This window comes from Saimiri boliviensis, chromosome 21, assembly GCF_048565385.1.
Source record: "Saimiri boliviensis isolate mSaiBol1 chromosome 21, mSaiBol1.pri, whole genome shotgun sequence".
NCBI lineage: Eukaryota > Metazoa > Chordata > Mammalia > Primates > Cebidae > Saimiri > Saimiri boliviensis.
Window position 1 is genome coordinate 25,488,613 of NC_133469.1, and position 15,288 is coordinate 25,503,900.

Below are 15,288 nucleotides of genomic sequence, written 5' to 3' on the forward strand. Positions count from 1 at the left end.
GCAATCCTGGCTCACTGCAGCCTCAAGCTCCTCAAACTTAAGTGATCCTCCTGCATTGGCCTCCTAAGTAGCTGAGACTACTGGCTTGTGCCATCACACTGGGCCAAGTCTTTGATTATTTAGAGATAGGGGTCTCCCTGTGTTGCCCAGGCTGGTCTCAAACTCCTGAGCTCAAGAGATCCTCCCACCTCCGCCTCCCAAAGTGTTGGGATTACAGGTGTGCACCACCACACCTGGCCTTGGGAGGTGTCAGGAGGGTATAAATAGTGGTCCGTGAGACCATGATGCCAGAGGGTTTCCATCCTCAGGATGGAGCCACCTGGGGCACATCAGGATCCTAGATAAAATGAGGGGTCTCCAGTGCTCCTGTGGCTCCCCCACGTAATGTGAGGTCCCAGGGGCTTAATCCCTTTCCTGTCACCTTCCTGCTACTGGTAGGGGCTCAGAGCCCCTCAGGGAGGAAAATCAGGCTGCTGGCTAGAGCAGAGGGGTGCAGGCCGCCAGGGCTTGCTCCAGAATTTGCTAGCGTCGCAAGATTTGCAGATGGTCCCCAATATCAAAGCAGCTTCCAAACACATCCTGGACATTCAAAGGGTCAAGATGCTCAGAGGTCAGGAAGAAGGCAGGAGTCGGGTGACAGAGTTCAGAACTCGTGGTTTATTGACACTTCTGCACAGTGGGCCCTTGGGAGACTGCCTTTCTGGCATCTTGGGACTTGTCCCTAAGAATGGGGAAGACAGTCGTCCTGTCCTGGAGCAAGACTCCCCTTGCACAGGAACACAACTCCCACGCAGAAGCCGACTGAGACGCACGCAGATAAACCCTTGGCAAGGCCTTCATGGCACATGAATGGCAGTTATGGAGCCTTCACAGAACACTCAGGACTCCAGGGGCTGCCTGCCCTCTTTGAGCTACAGACGCAGAATGGAACCAAAAACACCACTTCCTTTAACACAACCCACCTCACTTCCATTTAGCTTGGGGTGGGGCTAGGCCTAGGAAGGGCCAGAGTTGTCCTCCCAGCCCCAGGAACACGGCTGAGGAGGCCGGTGTTCACATTGAGCTCAGCAAGGCAGGGAAGGGGAGAGGGGGTCACATGCTGGCCCTGCCACCAGCACCCTGTCCCTCTCCCCTGCAAACACACTTCCTATCCTGGGTTCTGAGGCTGGAGCTGCCTCTGCGATTCTGAGGGACCACCCTCTGCCCCTGTAGGCCTGGGCTCAGAGTCAGTCACACCTGTAAGGCAGGCCCTGCTTCCCCGGCTTTTGTGTTCCATATACGGTGCTGGCATCTGGAGCTCCATTCTTCTCCAGCCCACTTGATTTTAAGAATAGACACTAATAACACTTAACCACCCCACCCCACTGGCAGTGGGAGGGGCCCCTGAGCACTGGCAGCATCTCCCCAGGACATACCGGCTCACCTGCACCCACAGCATTCCAGGAGATTGCAGCCTCTGCAGAATCAGTGCAACCCTGGGCCTTTCAAAAGGGACACTCAGAGGTACACTGTCTGTTCAGCTCATACAAGGTACAAGTGGAGAGCTGGGGCTGGAGAGAGGATTACAATTTACAGACCACTGTCCCTGGCTAGGGACCATCGTGGGACTGTGGCTGGAAGAGGTTGCCCAGGAGACTGGAGGCTGAAGACGCCTGGTGGCTCTCGGTGCAGTACCGGTCAAGACGGAAGAGTACTCCTCTGTGCCCAGCTACTGTGCAGGGGTGGATGAGGGATCCCTCGGCCCCAAGGCAAGGATGGAGCAGCTCCCAGTGCTGGTACCAGACCTCTGCCAGGCATGGGGCACAGCCATCCTCTGGGGTCCTGGCTCAGGGGTGGGGAGCGGTGGCGCTGGGATGAGCCTGGGGAAACAGCTTCCCGTACACTGAGGCGGTCAGATCTTTTGGTGGATCCTCAAGCTAGGGTATGAATCAGACCACCAGGTGATATGAGCCAGACCTCCACAGGGTGAAACTCCACTCTTGGCAACCAGGAACAGAATTATTAGCAAAGAAAAGAGAAAAGTAGATGTCAATCATTCTTTCCCTTTGCCAAGGTTATGCCCATGGTGGGGTGGGCTGGTGGTGACGGTGGACCTGCGTCCGTGTCTGGCCGGGCTGAGAGGGCACCAGGGGCTCTGGTTGCTGACCCTCAGAAGGAGGCAGCAGGCCTTCAAGTTAAGCAAGCAATACCCAGTCTTTGTTGGTGGCCAACCATTCTCTGAATGTCTGAATGACAATGACTATGTTGAAGATTTTTTTTTTTTTAATCAAGCGACCTTAAGTAACACATTGACTGCAGGGTCTCAACCTAATCTGTGCTGTGAGAATGAGGGGTAAGGCTGGGTGTGCAGGTGGGGCCCCGGCAGGGCTGGCTCCCTGCTCCCTGCGGGACAGAGGGCTTCTCTCAGGAAGGCAGCTCTAGCATGCCTCCTCAGCCAGCTGAGACCAGGCTGAGACGCCTGGGGTGCAGCTGTGCAGACCTTCCTGGGGTCCCCGCTGTCTGCAGGTGAACTCTGAATGCCTCTATGGAGACCACACAGCCCAGCTTCTTCCCTCTCTCCTCTCTTCCCCCTGCCCTGCTTGGAACAGCCCTGCTCACCTTTAGCTCAGCTCTTCCTGCAGCTCGGGTCAGCCCTGCAGGAAGCCTCTGAGTCCTTCCCCAGTCCCCTGACCTCTTCCCTCTGCCTGATGCCCTCCCCCAGCCTCGCCAGACGCCCTCAGTGAGCTCTCTGAGGCACCCAGAACTGGTCACTTGTGGGCCCCCTCTCAGGGTGCGCTAGGATACGTGGAGCTCTGACACCTGCTCAGGGCACGGGGCAGAGCAAGGCAGGCGCGATGCCAGCCACCTCGGCAAGGCAAAGGGCTATGGCCTGTGCTGTGGACTCCTAGCAGCATCCCCGCTGCCTCCAGACTAAGCCAGAGATCCACGGGCTGCCTCTGTGCTTGCTTGAGCCTCTTAATTAAGCGTCTTTCCCAATGAGGCCAATTTGATTACAAATTCACAAGACATTTGGGAATGTTCCAATCACACAGCAGCAAGGTCCAGCCAGGCCAGAGAGGATGGGAATGCAGGCAGACAGGCCAAGGTCATCCGGGATGCCCAGAGCCCTGCTGTTGGGTCCAGGCACCATCACATGGCAGTCGCAGGTCCTGCCAGTCACATGGCGGGGGAAACTTGGGGGTGCTCAGCATCACCAAGAAGCGGAAAACTCTTCCAGAAAGATCTCACCAAAATCATCCCTCCCTAACAAAACAAATCCTGCTTTTCTAAAAACCTCAATGGGCCTTTCCAAGCCCACTGCATTCCTAGTTTCTTCAAAGCTGCGTAAGGCACTTGAATGGCTTATTAACACCACCTGGAAAAGTTCCTGTTTCAATCCTGATTTAGAAAATAAACTCAATAATACTGCAAAAAAAGGTTTCCTGAAAAATAGCTTTAAAAAAGTAAATACTTAAATCTTCTAAGGAATAAAATAAATGCTAAGCTCTGCTTAAATTATATGACACAACAGATCATCTTGGCACTGATAAAACAAAGAGAAAACCTGGAATACTGCTTCTGAATTGGACTTCCCTGGAAAAAACAAACACACCAACAAAAGACACATGTGCGTCGTCGGTTCTGAGCTCAGGGAAGAGAGCAGCCGGGAAGGCCTTGGTGGGTCCAAGCACATCATGGCTGCCCTGGAGTGGGGGCAGGGGTGGCTGCTACGGAACAGATCCCTGGCCCTGCTGTGCTCTCCTCTTTGGGACACCAGCATGGTCAACCAGGACCTGATGGGCATAGCTGTAGATATGAACCCATCCGGGGCTGTAGAGAGGAGCCATGGGAAACCCAGGCTGGCCACCCCACTGCTGGGCCTGACCCAGGGGGCGCTTTAGGAGTTTGGCTCCTGGGTCCGCCCCAGGGTCCCACATGCATGACTGTGCTGCTCCACGCACACTGTGTCTTTGGTTTTGCTGCCATTGGGCACCTATGACCTCTGGTCCCACCTTGGCCCCATGGGAGCTGGGAACAAGAGCCGGTCCATCTTCTCTTTGGTGAGGTCTCCTAGGCTGCCTTCTATCATCTGCCTGCCACCCAGTGCAGTTCCACAGCCACCAGGATGGGCTGCAGGGGGCACCCTGCGTGGCTCTGGGGTGCTGGGGAAAGCACTGTGGGGCGGGCGCCCTGTCCACTGCCTGCTGCCTGTTGGGTCCTGAGGCCTCTGAGTGGGAGAAGGACAAGGGCAGGAGGAAGGGGAGGGCGGGAGTCTGGACAACCTAGCTTCTTGGTAGAGCCTGGGTCTCAGGTTCTGGGAGGCTGGAGGGCAAGTCCTGGCTCCTCCCATCTGCCTGGGAGTCCCCTGCTCCCTGGTTCCCACCCTCCAGCAGCCCTTGGGGGTCCCTGAGGAAGACCACCATGACCGTGATGTTGTCGTGGGAGCCCCGCTCCCGGGCTGCAGCCACCAGCTCCTCAGAGACATGGAGCCCACTGCCCTGCTGCCTGGCCAGGTGGCTCTGGACGAGGGCGACAACTTCCTGGTGGGGGACGACGTCGAAGAAGCCATCGCAGGCAAGCAGCAGGTAGTCCTCAGAGCCCGTCAGCACCCGGGAAGCTGCATCGGCCTCCCCAGACACGTAGGGCTTCTGGAAGACATCCCCTAGACAGGCAGAGAAGAACCTGGGTCAGAGGACTCCAGCATCTGTGGCTTCCTTCCCACTCGCCCAGGCCCTGACCTCACGTCTTGCAGAGACAGAGACCAGCCTGCTCTCACAGGGTCTGTTGCTCCCTTATGCAAACTGCCTAGTGCTTCCCGCTTGCCTGAGAATGGAACCCCCTTGTCTTGACCTATGAGCTCCCCCTTTGTCTGTCCTAGCCGCCCCATCCTGGCCTTGCTTCCTGGAGTGTCCAGAGACACAAGGGAAGATGCAGCCTGCGGAGGAGTTGTCAAGAAGGTGCTAGGAAGGACAGAACGTTTCAGAGGGGTCAGAGGGATAGATGCCAAATCCCTGGCAGTCAGCTGGGCAGGGAGAGATTTTTACATCAGGAAGGAGCAGGTGAGGTCATGGGACCCCCAGCCTGAGACCCGGCAGGGACAGCATGCTGAGACAATGAGATGCAGGCTGGACTACTTTTTTTTTTTTTTTAAATTTAAGACAGTCTGGCTCTGTTGCTCAGGCTGGAGTGCAGTACCATGATTTCAGCTCACTGTAACCTCTGCCTCCCAGGTTCAAGCCATTCTCTTCCCTCAGCCACCCAAGTAACTGGGATTAGAGGTGTGTGCCACCACACCCGGCTAATTTTGTATTTTTAGTAGGGATGGGGCTTCGCCATGTTGGTCAGGATGGTTTCAAACTCCTGACCTCAGGTGATCTGCCCAGCTTGGCCTCTCAAAGTTCTGGGATTACAGTCATGAGCCACCACGCCCAGCTGTACCCCCTACTTTTTTTTTTTTTTTTGAGACAGAGTCTTGCTCTATTCACCAGGCTGGAGTGCAGTGGTGCAATCTTGGCTCACTGCAACCTCTGCCTCCTGGGTTGAATTCATTCTCCTGCCTCAGCCTCCTGAGTAGCTGGGACTACAGGCATGCACCACTACGCCCAGCTAATTTTTAAATTTTTACTAGAGATGGGGTTTCACCATGTTAGCTAGGATGGTCTCGATCTCTTGACCTTGTGATCTGCCTACCTCAGCCTCCCAAAGTGCTGGGATTAGAAGCATGAGCCACAGCGCCTGTCCTTACTTTTTAAATTTTTTTATTATTTTGTATCCCCACCCCTTGTCCTTACTTTTTAAAAAAATATTTTATTTTTTTGAGACCAATTTTCACTCTTCTGCCCAGGCTGGAGTTCAGTGGCACAATCTCGGCACACTACAACCTCCGCCTCCTGGGTTCAAGCAATTCTCCTGCCTTAGCCTTCTGAGTAGCTGGGATTATAGGCATCCGTCACCACGCCAGGCTAATTTTTAAATACATTTTTTAGTAGAGATGGGGTTTAATGTTGGCCAGGCTGGTCTTGAACTCCCAACCTCAAGTGACCCACCCATCTTGGCCTCCCAAAGTGCTGGGATTACAGGTGTGAGCCACCATGCCTGGAGAACCCACTACTTTTTTTTTTCCCCCAAAAATGATCATCAGCATGAATGGGGGAGGACGACAAATCTCATTTTCAGAATACTGAAAGCGCTACTTCCAGCACACAGGGTAGAGAGCCACAGGTTTCCACTAGATTTGGGGAGAGCTGTTTTAGATGAGGTAATAACATACAGTGTAACTCACACTGCAATCACTTGTGTTGCAGTCTCTGAATCTGCCCTATTCCCTTCAAAATACACAGATATCACCGCAGCGCATAACAAATCCCCCTTGGCCCATTGCACTGCCGCCCTGAACCCCAGTGAACCTCGGGCCACACTCGAGAGGCCTGGGCTTCTGAGCGACCTTCCCCTACTTGGGTTGGCCTCCCTGGCTCTCACCGATGGCTCTGGAGACGGCCAGGGTCCCGTTGACTCTCCAGCAGTCCATGTGAGACACAAAGCCACCCAGTGCTTCAATTCGCGCCTTCTCATCCTGCAAGGACACAGCCAGAGTTGGGGGCCTGGGCCAAGGGATGGGGCGTGGGGCCCCCTGCTGCCACCTGAACAGAGGCTGAGCTGGTTCTAAGACAGCATTCAAAGCTGCAGCATTTGAACAAAGCCAGGAGGCTCAGAGATGCACCCAAACTAGGATCATTAAAAACAGTGAGAAATGATAAACAACTCGCATTTCCTTTAGTTGCAGGAATGGTAAAGCGAACAAATCATCTGAGGTCACTGAGCACTGCCTGCGTCCCTGGGCAACGTTCTGGGGTTAGGAAGGCACTCTGCTTCCCTGTCTCTAGCTTGGGGACACTGTCCCTTCCCTGAAAGTTGCTGGGCCAAGATGGAACATGTGACATGAATGGTGGCATGTGACATAGCAGGGTCAAGAAAGCCTGAGCCAGGCCCTGACTGCAGCCTGTGCCTGCCCAGTCATCTTCTTTTTCTTTTTCTTTTCTTTTTTTTTTTTTTTTTTTTTGAGACGGAGTTTTTGCTCTTGTTACCCAGGCTGGAGTGCAATGGCGCGATCTCGGCTCACCGCAACCTCCGCCTCCTGGGTTCAAGCAATTCTCCTGCCCCAGCCTCCTGAGTAGCTGGGATTACAGGCACGCATCACCATGCCCAGCTAATTTTTTGTATTTTTAGTAGAGACGGGGTTTCACCATGTTGACCAGGATGGTCTCGATCTCTCGACCTTGTGATCCACCCGCCTCGGCCTCCCAAAGTGCTGGGATTACAGGCTTGAGCCACCGCGCCCGGCCTCTTTTTTTTTTTTTTTTTTGAGACAGTCTCACTCTGTTGCCCACGCTGGAGTGCAGTGGCACAATCTCAGCTCACTGCAACCTCCACCTCCTGGGTTCAAGCAATTCTCTTGCCTCAGCCTCCCAAGTAGCTGGGACTACAGGTGCACGTCACTGCACCCAGCAAATGTTTTTGTATTTTCAGTAGAGACGGGGTTTTACCATGTTGGTCAGACTGGTCTTGAACTCCTGACCTCATGATCTGCCCGCCCTGGCCTCTAGAAGTGCTGGGATTACAGATGTGAGCCACTGTGCCTGGCCTAGTTCTTGTCCTCCTCGACCTAAGCTCAGCCCAGGCACAGTCTCTACTCACCAGAGGATCACAGCACCCCAGGCCTAGGGTTCCTCTAAGGACAGAACAGAGGCTTGGTCCAGCCACAAGTCCTCTAGAAACCTCTTTGTTCCGCCGCACACGGTGGCCCATGCCTGTAGTCCCAGCTACTCAGGAGGCTGAGGTGGGAGGATCACTCGAGCCCAGGAGTTCTGGGCTGCAGTGCGCTATGCTAATGAAGTGTCTGCACTAAGTTCAGCATCAATATGGTGGTCTTCCAGGAGCAGGGGACCACCAGGTTGCCTAAGGAGGGGTTAACCAGCCCAGGTTGGAAACGGAGCAGGTCAAAACTCCCATGCTGATCAGTAGTGGGATCGTGTCTGTGAATAGACACTGCACTTCAGCCTGGGCAACATAGTAAGACCCCGTCTCTTAAAAACAAAACAAAACCAAACCAAAAACCTCTTTGTTCCTATCAGCCTCTGCTGGAAGGAGAGGCCGCCCCAGTGACAGTGCGCTGCCTGAAGGCTGCAGAGCAGCATCCCTGATGGAGTGACAGAGGCACCCTGGGATTGAGGCACCTCTAAGTCTATTGGGGAAAGAGGGAGTCCTTTACCCGTTTTCCTATCAGGTAAACCTCCTGACCCCACACAGAACCAGCTCTTCTGGTCCCCAGCATGGTACCAGCTGGGCATGAGAACTCTGATGCCCCAGGTGATGGTGTCCCCTAGACAGACTGGGGTATCAGCCAATCCCCTCCCCAGAGATGCACACGCACTGCGGGAGGCCTGGGGGACACAGTCCTCTCCAGACACCCCACCAAGGACCAGGCCTCCTTGTTTGGCTCCCTTGCAGAGGGCATCACGGTGGGAATGACGCAGGTGTGCAGGAGTCCTGGTCTTACTGGACGCCGCAGCCATGGGCCTGTGTGGCAAACGGACAGGTGCCTGGTGGGCTGGATGCTCCTGTCCCAGCTGAACTGAGGAATTAAGCCAAGGAGAAGGCAGGAAAAGAGACCTCGAAGGCTCTCTCTGGGTCTGAGATTCACCACCCTGGGGTATGAGCAGGGCAAGAGAAAGGCAAGGAGGACCAGAAAGGAGGGAATATAGGAGGAGAGAGCCAAGAGGAGGGCAGGAGAAAAGGCGTGGGGAGAGACAGGTGGATGAACACACAGTACGGATGCATATTCACACATACATGTGCCCACACACATGCGTGAAGATGCCTGCAGAAGGCGAGGAGCTGCAGAGGAAGCAGTGCCTTCTCCCCTGTGCCTCAGAGGCGTTCCCTGGGGAGGGGCTGTGAGCGTGGGAGGCTCCAGGGAGAATCGGGAGCCTTTCTCTGTTTTTGTCTCCCACACAGTCCAGCCCACTACAGCCCCTCAATGTCCTAGAGGCAGGCACAAGGGAGGGCGATGGAGGAGGAACTGCAAGCTGCTCTGCATGCCCTCTGGAGGTGGGCTCTCCCCCACAGGGGACCATGCAGGTTTTCTGAGCTTAGAACCTTTCTTCCTAAAGCTCCTCCCCTCCACCAGGGATGGCTTTGAGGACAGGGCAGAGCCAAAGGGCAGGAGGACATTGGGACTACGCTGCTCCCCTGCAGCCTACAAACCCTCTCTCACCATGCCCCAACTCCTGTGCTGTATAGGCTGCACAGACTCCCGGGGCTCGCCCCTCTAATCCTGGCCCTACACCTGGGTTATCCTACCCTACCCTCCAGTGGCTCCCACCTCTGTCACATGCTGGCCAGGCTCAGCCTTGTCTGGACCAACACGTCCCCAGGCTAAGGTGCCCCTGTGTACTCCTCAAAGTTGCTCTGGGCTGCAGCTAGACCCCCATTGAAGCTAGAAGCTCACCTCCTGACTCCCCAGCACCCATTCCCTCAGCAGCCAGCTCTTCTCTCTGCTCCTCACACCTCATTCTTCCCACCTGCCTGAAACAGCTTCACAGGTCAAAGCCGGAGCTAGTGGCCCATGAGTTCCTGCCTCCTAAGAGCACAGTGCTCCACCCAGCCGGGCCACAGCAGCTTATCTACAGCATCACCATCCTCCTGGATGCCCAAGGCTCTCTGCGACGTCTCCGCTCGCAGAGCCAGGGCTCCTCCCTTTCTCTCCCAGGATGCCCACCAGGTGAGCCAGCGTGACTTGTAACGACTCTCACTGCCCTCCTGGACTCACTTTTGTGACCCATCCCTCAAGTCGTCCTCCAGTGGCCTGATCACTTTGGAAGCTTCTAGCGAGTTCTTACAGAGTTCCTCCCAGCCTGGGGCAGCCCAGCTCCTCCAGCTGTAGGAGCAGCAGGTGGGTGGTCTTCTCCCCTTCCCCTTGAAACTCCTACCCACTGATTCTGGCTTTCTTTTTTTTTTTTTGGAGACAGGGTCTTGTTCTGTCCCAAGGCTGGGGTGCAGTGTCATGAACACAGCTCACTGCAGCCTCGACCTCTAGGGCTCAAGCCATCCTCCTGCCTTCTGAGCCTTAAGAGGTGGGAGGATCGTTGGGGCGCACTCCATACCTGGCCCTGATTCTGGCGTAACCTGTCCTTTCCTCCTGGTCTCTCTCCTGCCCTGCAGGAGTCGTACCTGCCTGAGACGCAGCTCCATTCCATTCATTTCTCTGCTACATCCTGCCTAGCTCCTTGCCCTCCTCCTGCTTCTCCATTAAACTTGGAGGCAGGAAGTGGGTCCTGTTTTATTTCACTGCCTCGACAAAGTATCCTGTGCAGAGTGGGCACTCAGTGTTTACAGGCTGAACTGAGCGCAGATGCAGGAGACTGCTCAGACAGCTGCAGAACAAGGCAGAGCACCACACACTCCCCACATACTCCTCGAAGCTGCTCTGTGCTGCAGCTGGACCCCCGTTGAAGCCTGCCAGGTTGAGGCAAGTTTCCTGCCCTTGTAACTGACATGATGCTTCTTTTTGTGGGAGAACCTTGGCCTGGATCTGTGATTAGTTCTCTAGGATGGTGGGCTGTGATCAAGATCACAGCAGGAGGAGCCAAGCCTGGAGAGTGTGGCAGGGGCACTGGTTCTGAACATGAATCCTGACTTGGCCATATTTTACCTGACTGGATAACCTGGGGCGGAAGAAGGTCCAAATGCCCCATGGTGGTGGAGGCAGGGGAGTGGCAGAGACTATCTGTGACTTTGGTGGTGTGCTCTGGGCAAGTGACCGAGCCTCAGTTTTCTCCTCTGTACAACGGGGAGAGGATGTGCCAGAGGCCCAGCCCAGACAGTGAGCCACAGTGAAAGGCCAAGGAACACAGCCACCCCTGACTGTTATAATCATCAAGGTCTTATGGTCTCTGCTGTGCTTTCCAAACCCAGAAGCCACAAAAGGAAAGACTGCTCAACTCAACTACAGAAAAACACAAAGCTTCCATGTGGCAAAAGTCCATAAACAAAAAACAGAAAAGACGTGGGAAAATATCTGTCCATCACCACAGATAAGGAACCAATCTCCTTAACATATACATGGAACCTATACATTGGTGAGAAAAATGGGCAAAGAAAAGAAACGGTGTCTGCAGGAAAGGCTGTGTAAATGATCTTCAACTTTTGAAAAGATGCTTAAACTCACTCTGTAACAGAAAAGCACACTTAACAATTGCCCTGAGACAGCCTTCTTACCTGACAGGAAGAATCCTGCAGGCTGGTAGAACTGTGGGGAAATGGACCTTCTTAGGCAAGTAGTGCCAGTCCAGGCTGGCATGGCCTGAGGTAGGCAGCTTGGCAAATCTACCCAGACTGTATGTGCATCAGTTCCAACCCAGCTATCCCACTTCCGGGGACGTGTCCTATAGATACAGATACACTTGACTCTGAACAATTAATGCTGCACAAAGTAGGTACAGATGCATTGTTTTTAGCACCGAAAGACTGAAAAGATCTCCATGCCCACCCATGAGGGAGTGCACGATGAACGCAATGTCCGCAGCCCCAAGAAATGGCGGGTGCTCCTATGTGCTGATGTACAATTACCTGCCAGGTGCATGGATAACCTAACATAGTTGTTGGAGAGCAGCATATAGGAAAAATGGGGTTTGAGGGATAAACAGTCATTCTGTGATATCTAAATGCTCATGATCTGACCTCAGGAGACACACGGATGAGACAGTTTTGTGACATGGGGTCTGAGTGGGACTGTCATCATGTCCAGGTGAGTGACCTGAGTGCCAGGGTTCCAGGCAGCCTCTACTCCCTACAGCCCTCAGCCAGGTTCCCTCCAGCCCCAGGGCAGTGTCACCTCCCTGAAGCCCTCCTTGCTCACACACAGCCTGTGGCTTCCATACCCGTGTGTATGACGGGTTCTGGTCTGCACTGGGCTGTGCCGACTGCACTGGGCTGCCTGTTAGTTTAGAGGGCTCTGTTCTCCCCCGGAGCTCTGGGCTGTGTATAGCTGTGACCCACAGAACTCTCAAAAAGTGCTCACGTGGGGCTCCCCAGCCACTCAAATCAGGTGGGGAGCCCTTCCCTCTTGAAAGGTGCCAGGATTAGTACTTCCTGAGGTTCCCAGGCTGGGGCTCCCCTGTGGGCCCAGCATAATGGGGGCCGGGAACATCCTGGGCCTGGGCGCAGGGATCCCCTTACCTGCCGTTCTGGTCTGTGTGGCTCCATCAGCTTCACCACCTGTCCCTGCTGCACCAAAATGACCTGGGAGTCCCCGAGCCAGGCAACATGCAGGGTCGGTCCTGCAATGAGTGCACACACACCCGTGGTGCCGCTCTGCAGCCGCTGCAGGGAGAGAGGGCCCACAAGGGTTGAGAAGGGGCGGGGATGGGGTCCACACTGCAGGCACATGCGGTGCAGGCTGAACAACCTTAGCCAGAAATGGGACTGAACCACTGAGCCATGCAATGGCTCCGGTGAATCTCATACTGAATTTCACACTGAGGGACAGGAGAGTGCATCCTGAAGCTTCCCATTCATATCCACTTTTGGAAACTGCAAACCATCTGCAGTGTCAGAAAAGAGATGAGTGGTTGTTTGGGGAGTGGGCAGGGAAGAGCAGATGATGAAGCTTCCAGTGGTCCTGAATATGCCTGTTACTGTGGTGAGGGATCCACAGGTGTATATTTGTATAAACCAAAAATTGCCAAATTGTGGACGTTAAATATGTGACACATTACTATGTGTCAATTGTATCTCAGTAATGATATTTATTTATTTATTTATTTAGACAGTCATGCTCTAGAGTGTAGTGGCGAGATCTTGGCTCACTGCAACCTCTGCCTCCTGGGTTCAAGTGATTCTCCTGCCTCAGCCTCCTGAGTAGCTGACATTACAGGCATACACCACCCCATGGGCTAACTTTTTTTTTTTTTTTTTTGAGATGGAGTTTCGCTCTTGTTACCCAGGCTGGAGTGTAATGGCGCGATCTCAGCTCACCGCAACCTCCACCTCCTGGGTTCAGGCAATTCTCCTGCCTCAGCCTCCTGAGTAGCTGGGATTACAGGTAGGCGCCACCATGCCCAGCTAATTTTTTGTATTTTTAGTAGAGACGGGGTTTCACCATGTTGACCAGGATGGTCTCGATCTCTCGACCTCGTGATCCACCTGCCTCGGCCTCCCAAAGTGCTGGGATTACAGGCTTGAGTCACCGCGCCCGGCCCCTAACTTTTTGTATTTTTAGTAGCGATGAGGTTTTGCCATGTTGCCCAGGATGGTCTCGAACTCCTGAGCTCAGGCAATCCACCTGTTTTGGCTTCCCAAAGTGCTAGGATTACAGTTATGAGCTACTGCACCTGGCTATTTATTTATTTAGAGATGAAGTCTTGCTCTGTCACCCAGGCTGGAGTGCAGTGGCACAGTCTTAGCTCACTGCAACCTCCGCCTCCTGGGCTCAAGTGATTCTCATGCCTCAGCCTCCCAAGTATCTGGGATTACAGGTGCCTGCCACCATACCTGGCTAATTTTTGTTTTGTTTTGTTTTTGAGATGGAGTCTCACTCTGTTGCCCAGGCTGGAGTGTAGTGGCACGATGATCTTGGCTCACTGCAACCTCGGCTTCCCAGGTTCAAGACCTTCTCCTGCCTCAGCCTCCCGACTAGCTGGGACTACAGGTGCCCATTTTGGCCAGACTGGTCTCGAACTCCTGAACTCAAGTGATCCACCCGCCTCAGCCTCCCAAAGTGCTGGGATTACAGATGTGAGCCACTATGCCCAGCCTCAATAAAGCTGTTATGCCTGCTTCAGAGAATTCCTTTTCTATTCTGAGAAGCAGCCCTGAGCTCAGAGGTCTTTGTCACTTCCTGGGATTGAGGTGAGGGGCCAGGAGTAGAGGCCTGCCTGCTTTTCAATGGGTTCCTTGCAGCTGCAGAGACTGCATGGTTTTCTATTGAGATGCAAAGCTTGGCTCTGCTAATTTCCATGAAGGTCTGTGCTCAAGCTTGTGATAAAAGTGTGCCTTTCCCCTGGTGTCTTCTCACTGGGGCATATCTGAGACTGAGCCTCAGTCTCCCAATGTCTAAAATGGGTACAATATTAGTATTCACCTCGCAGGGCTGAAAGGAGGACCTAGTGAAATTATGCTAGTGGGGTTCAGAGTGGGTAAGTTCATAGAAGAGGGGTCTGAGGCATCTGTGTTGTTTCTTCTTTCAGAAACAAATGTCTTATCCCTACCTGTGGCTGTAACTCCCTAGGAAGGAATGTTCCCAGAGGACATCAGCAGCCTGCTGATGGGAGTAAGGGGAGGTGGGCAGTAGATTAATCAGGTTTTTTATTTTCTGCCTGTTGATGCTTTGACATCTTGGGGCCTTGCTGGTCCCGGAAGGGCTGATTCTCGAGACAGCAAAGACCTGGGGAGGCTGCAGAGAAGCCTCCGGGCCCAGCTTGCCTCTTTCCCCTCTCTGTGCCAACTACCTTGGTGCTTCCCACGCATGGCCCTGTGTGGCGTGGCCCCTCCTCTCAGGAACTTTGAGTAGCAAACTCTTTGTTAAGGTACAGGTCTGTGTCTGTCACCTTGCCACATTTCATTAAAACAAAATCCCAGGAACGCTTGACCACAGGCTGCCTTCCTCAAGGCCTGCAGACCCTCTGTGGGAGGCAGATCTGTGGAGCTGAGTGGCCCAGCATGCTGGGTCGGGGCAGGCTTTGTGTTGCTTCCATTCAAGTGAGAACCAAATACCCTTTACCCCACACTGTAGAAGAAATGGAAGGAGCACTGGCAATGTTCAGTGAGGACCTTCCAGCACCACCAGACCCTTTGGCGTTTTTCCCGCTGCAGAGGCAGGGACTCTCACTGGCCTTTAAACTGCACCTGAGGCCCAGTTCCTTACCTCTCGCTTGGCTTTCCTGAGAAACATCTGGTCAGTGTGCTGGAAGGCTTCTTTGAGGGCTCCGGCAGGGTCTGTGGGCAACTCTGGATGGTGGGCAGCGTTGGTGTGTACATGGACAGCAGCATACCTCGCAGCATCCACACCTCCGTGACCGTCAAACACAGCAAAGTAGGCGCGGTCCACAGGGTCCTGGTGGGGATGCAGTAAGAGTCACAGACCTGCTGACCTTTCCCAGGACCCAGGCTGCTCCCACAGGGGTATGATGGTAGGCACTGATGGGGTAGAGTCTGAGGGAATCAGTATGGCCTTCGCCATCCAACAGGCAGCCTGGCTTATGTGTGTATGAGCTGGGAGGTTTGCAAAATGACAGCTCGCAGAAGCCTCGG

General features: G+C 54.1%; 1 protein-coding gene across 3 annotated transcripts in view; it reads right to left on the reverse strand.

The window, feature by feature from the left end:
• Positions 1-636: 636 nt before the first annotated feature.
• Positions 637-15,288, reverse strand: part of PPM1F (protein phosphatase, Mg2+/Mn2+ dependent 1F) — a 39,525-nt gene continuing 24,873 nt past the window's right edge. For all 3 annotated transcript variants that reach the window (XM_074391012.1, XM_003942635.4, XM_010330460.3), the window contains exons 5-8: positions 14,903-15,091; positions 12,217-12,360; positions 6,460-6,553; positions 637-4,642 (exon numbers count right to left, since the gene is read on the reverse strand). In XM_074391012.1, the coding sequence (XP_074247113.1) occupies positions 4,263-4,642; positions 6,460-6,553; positions 12,217-12,360; positions 14,903-15,091 (807 nt within the window). In that variant the 3' untranslated portion in view covers positions 637-4,262. The remainder of the gene's footprint in view (positions 4,643-6,459; positions 6,554-12,216; positions 12,361-14,902; positions 15,092-15,288) is intronic.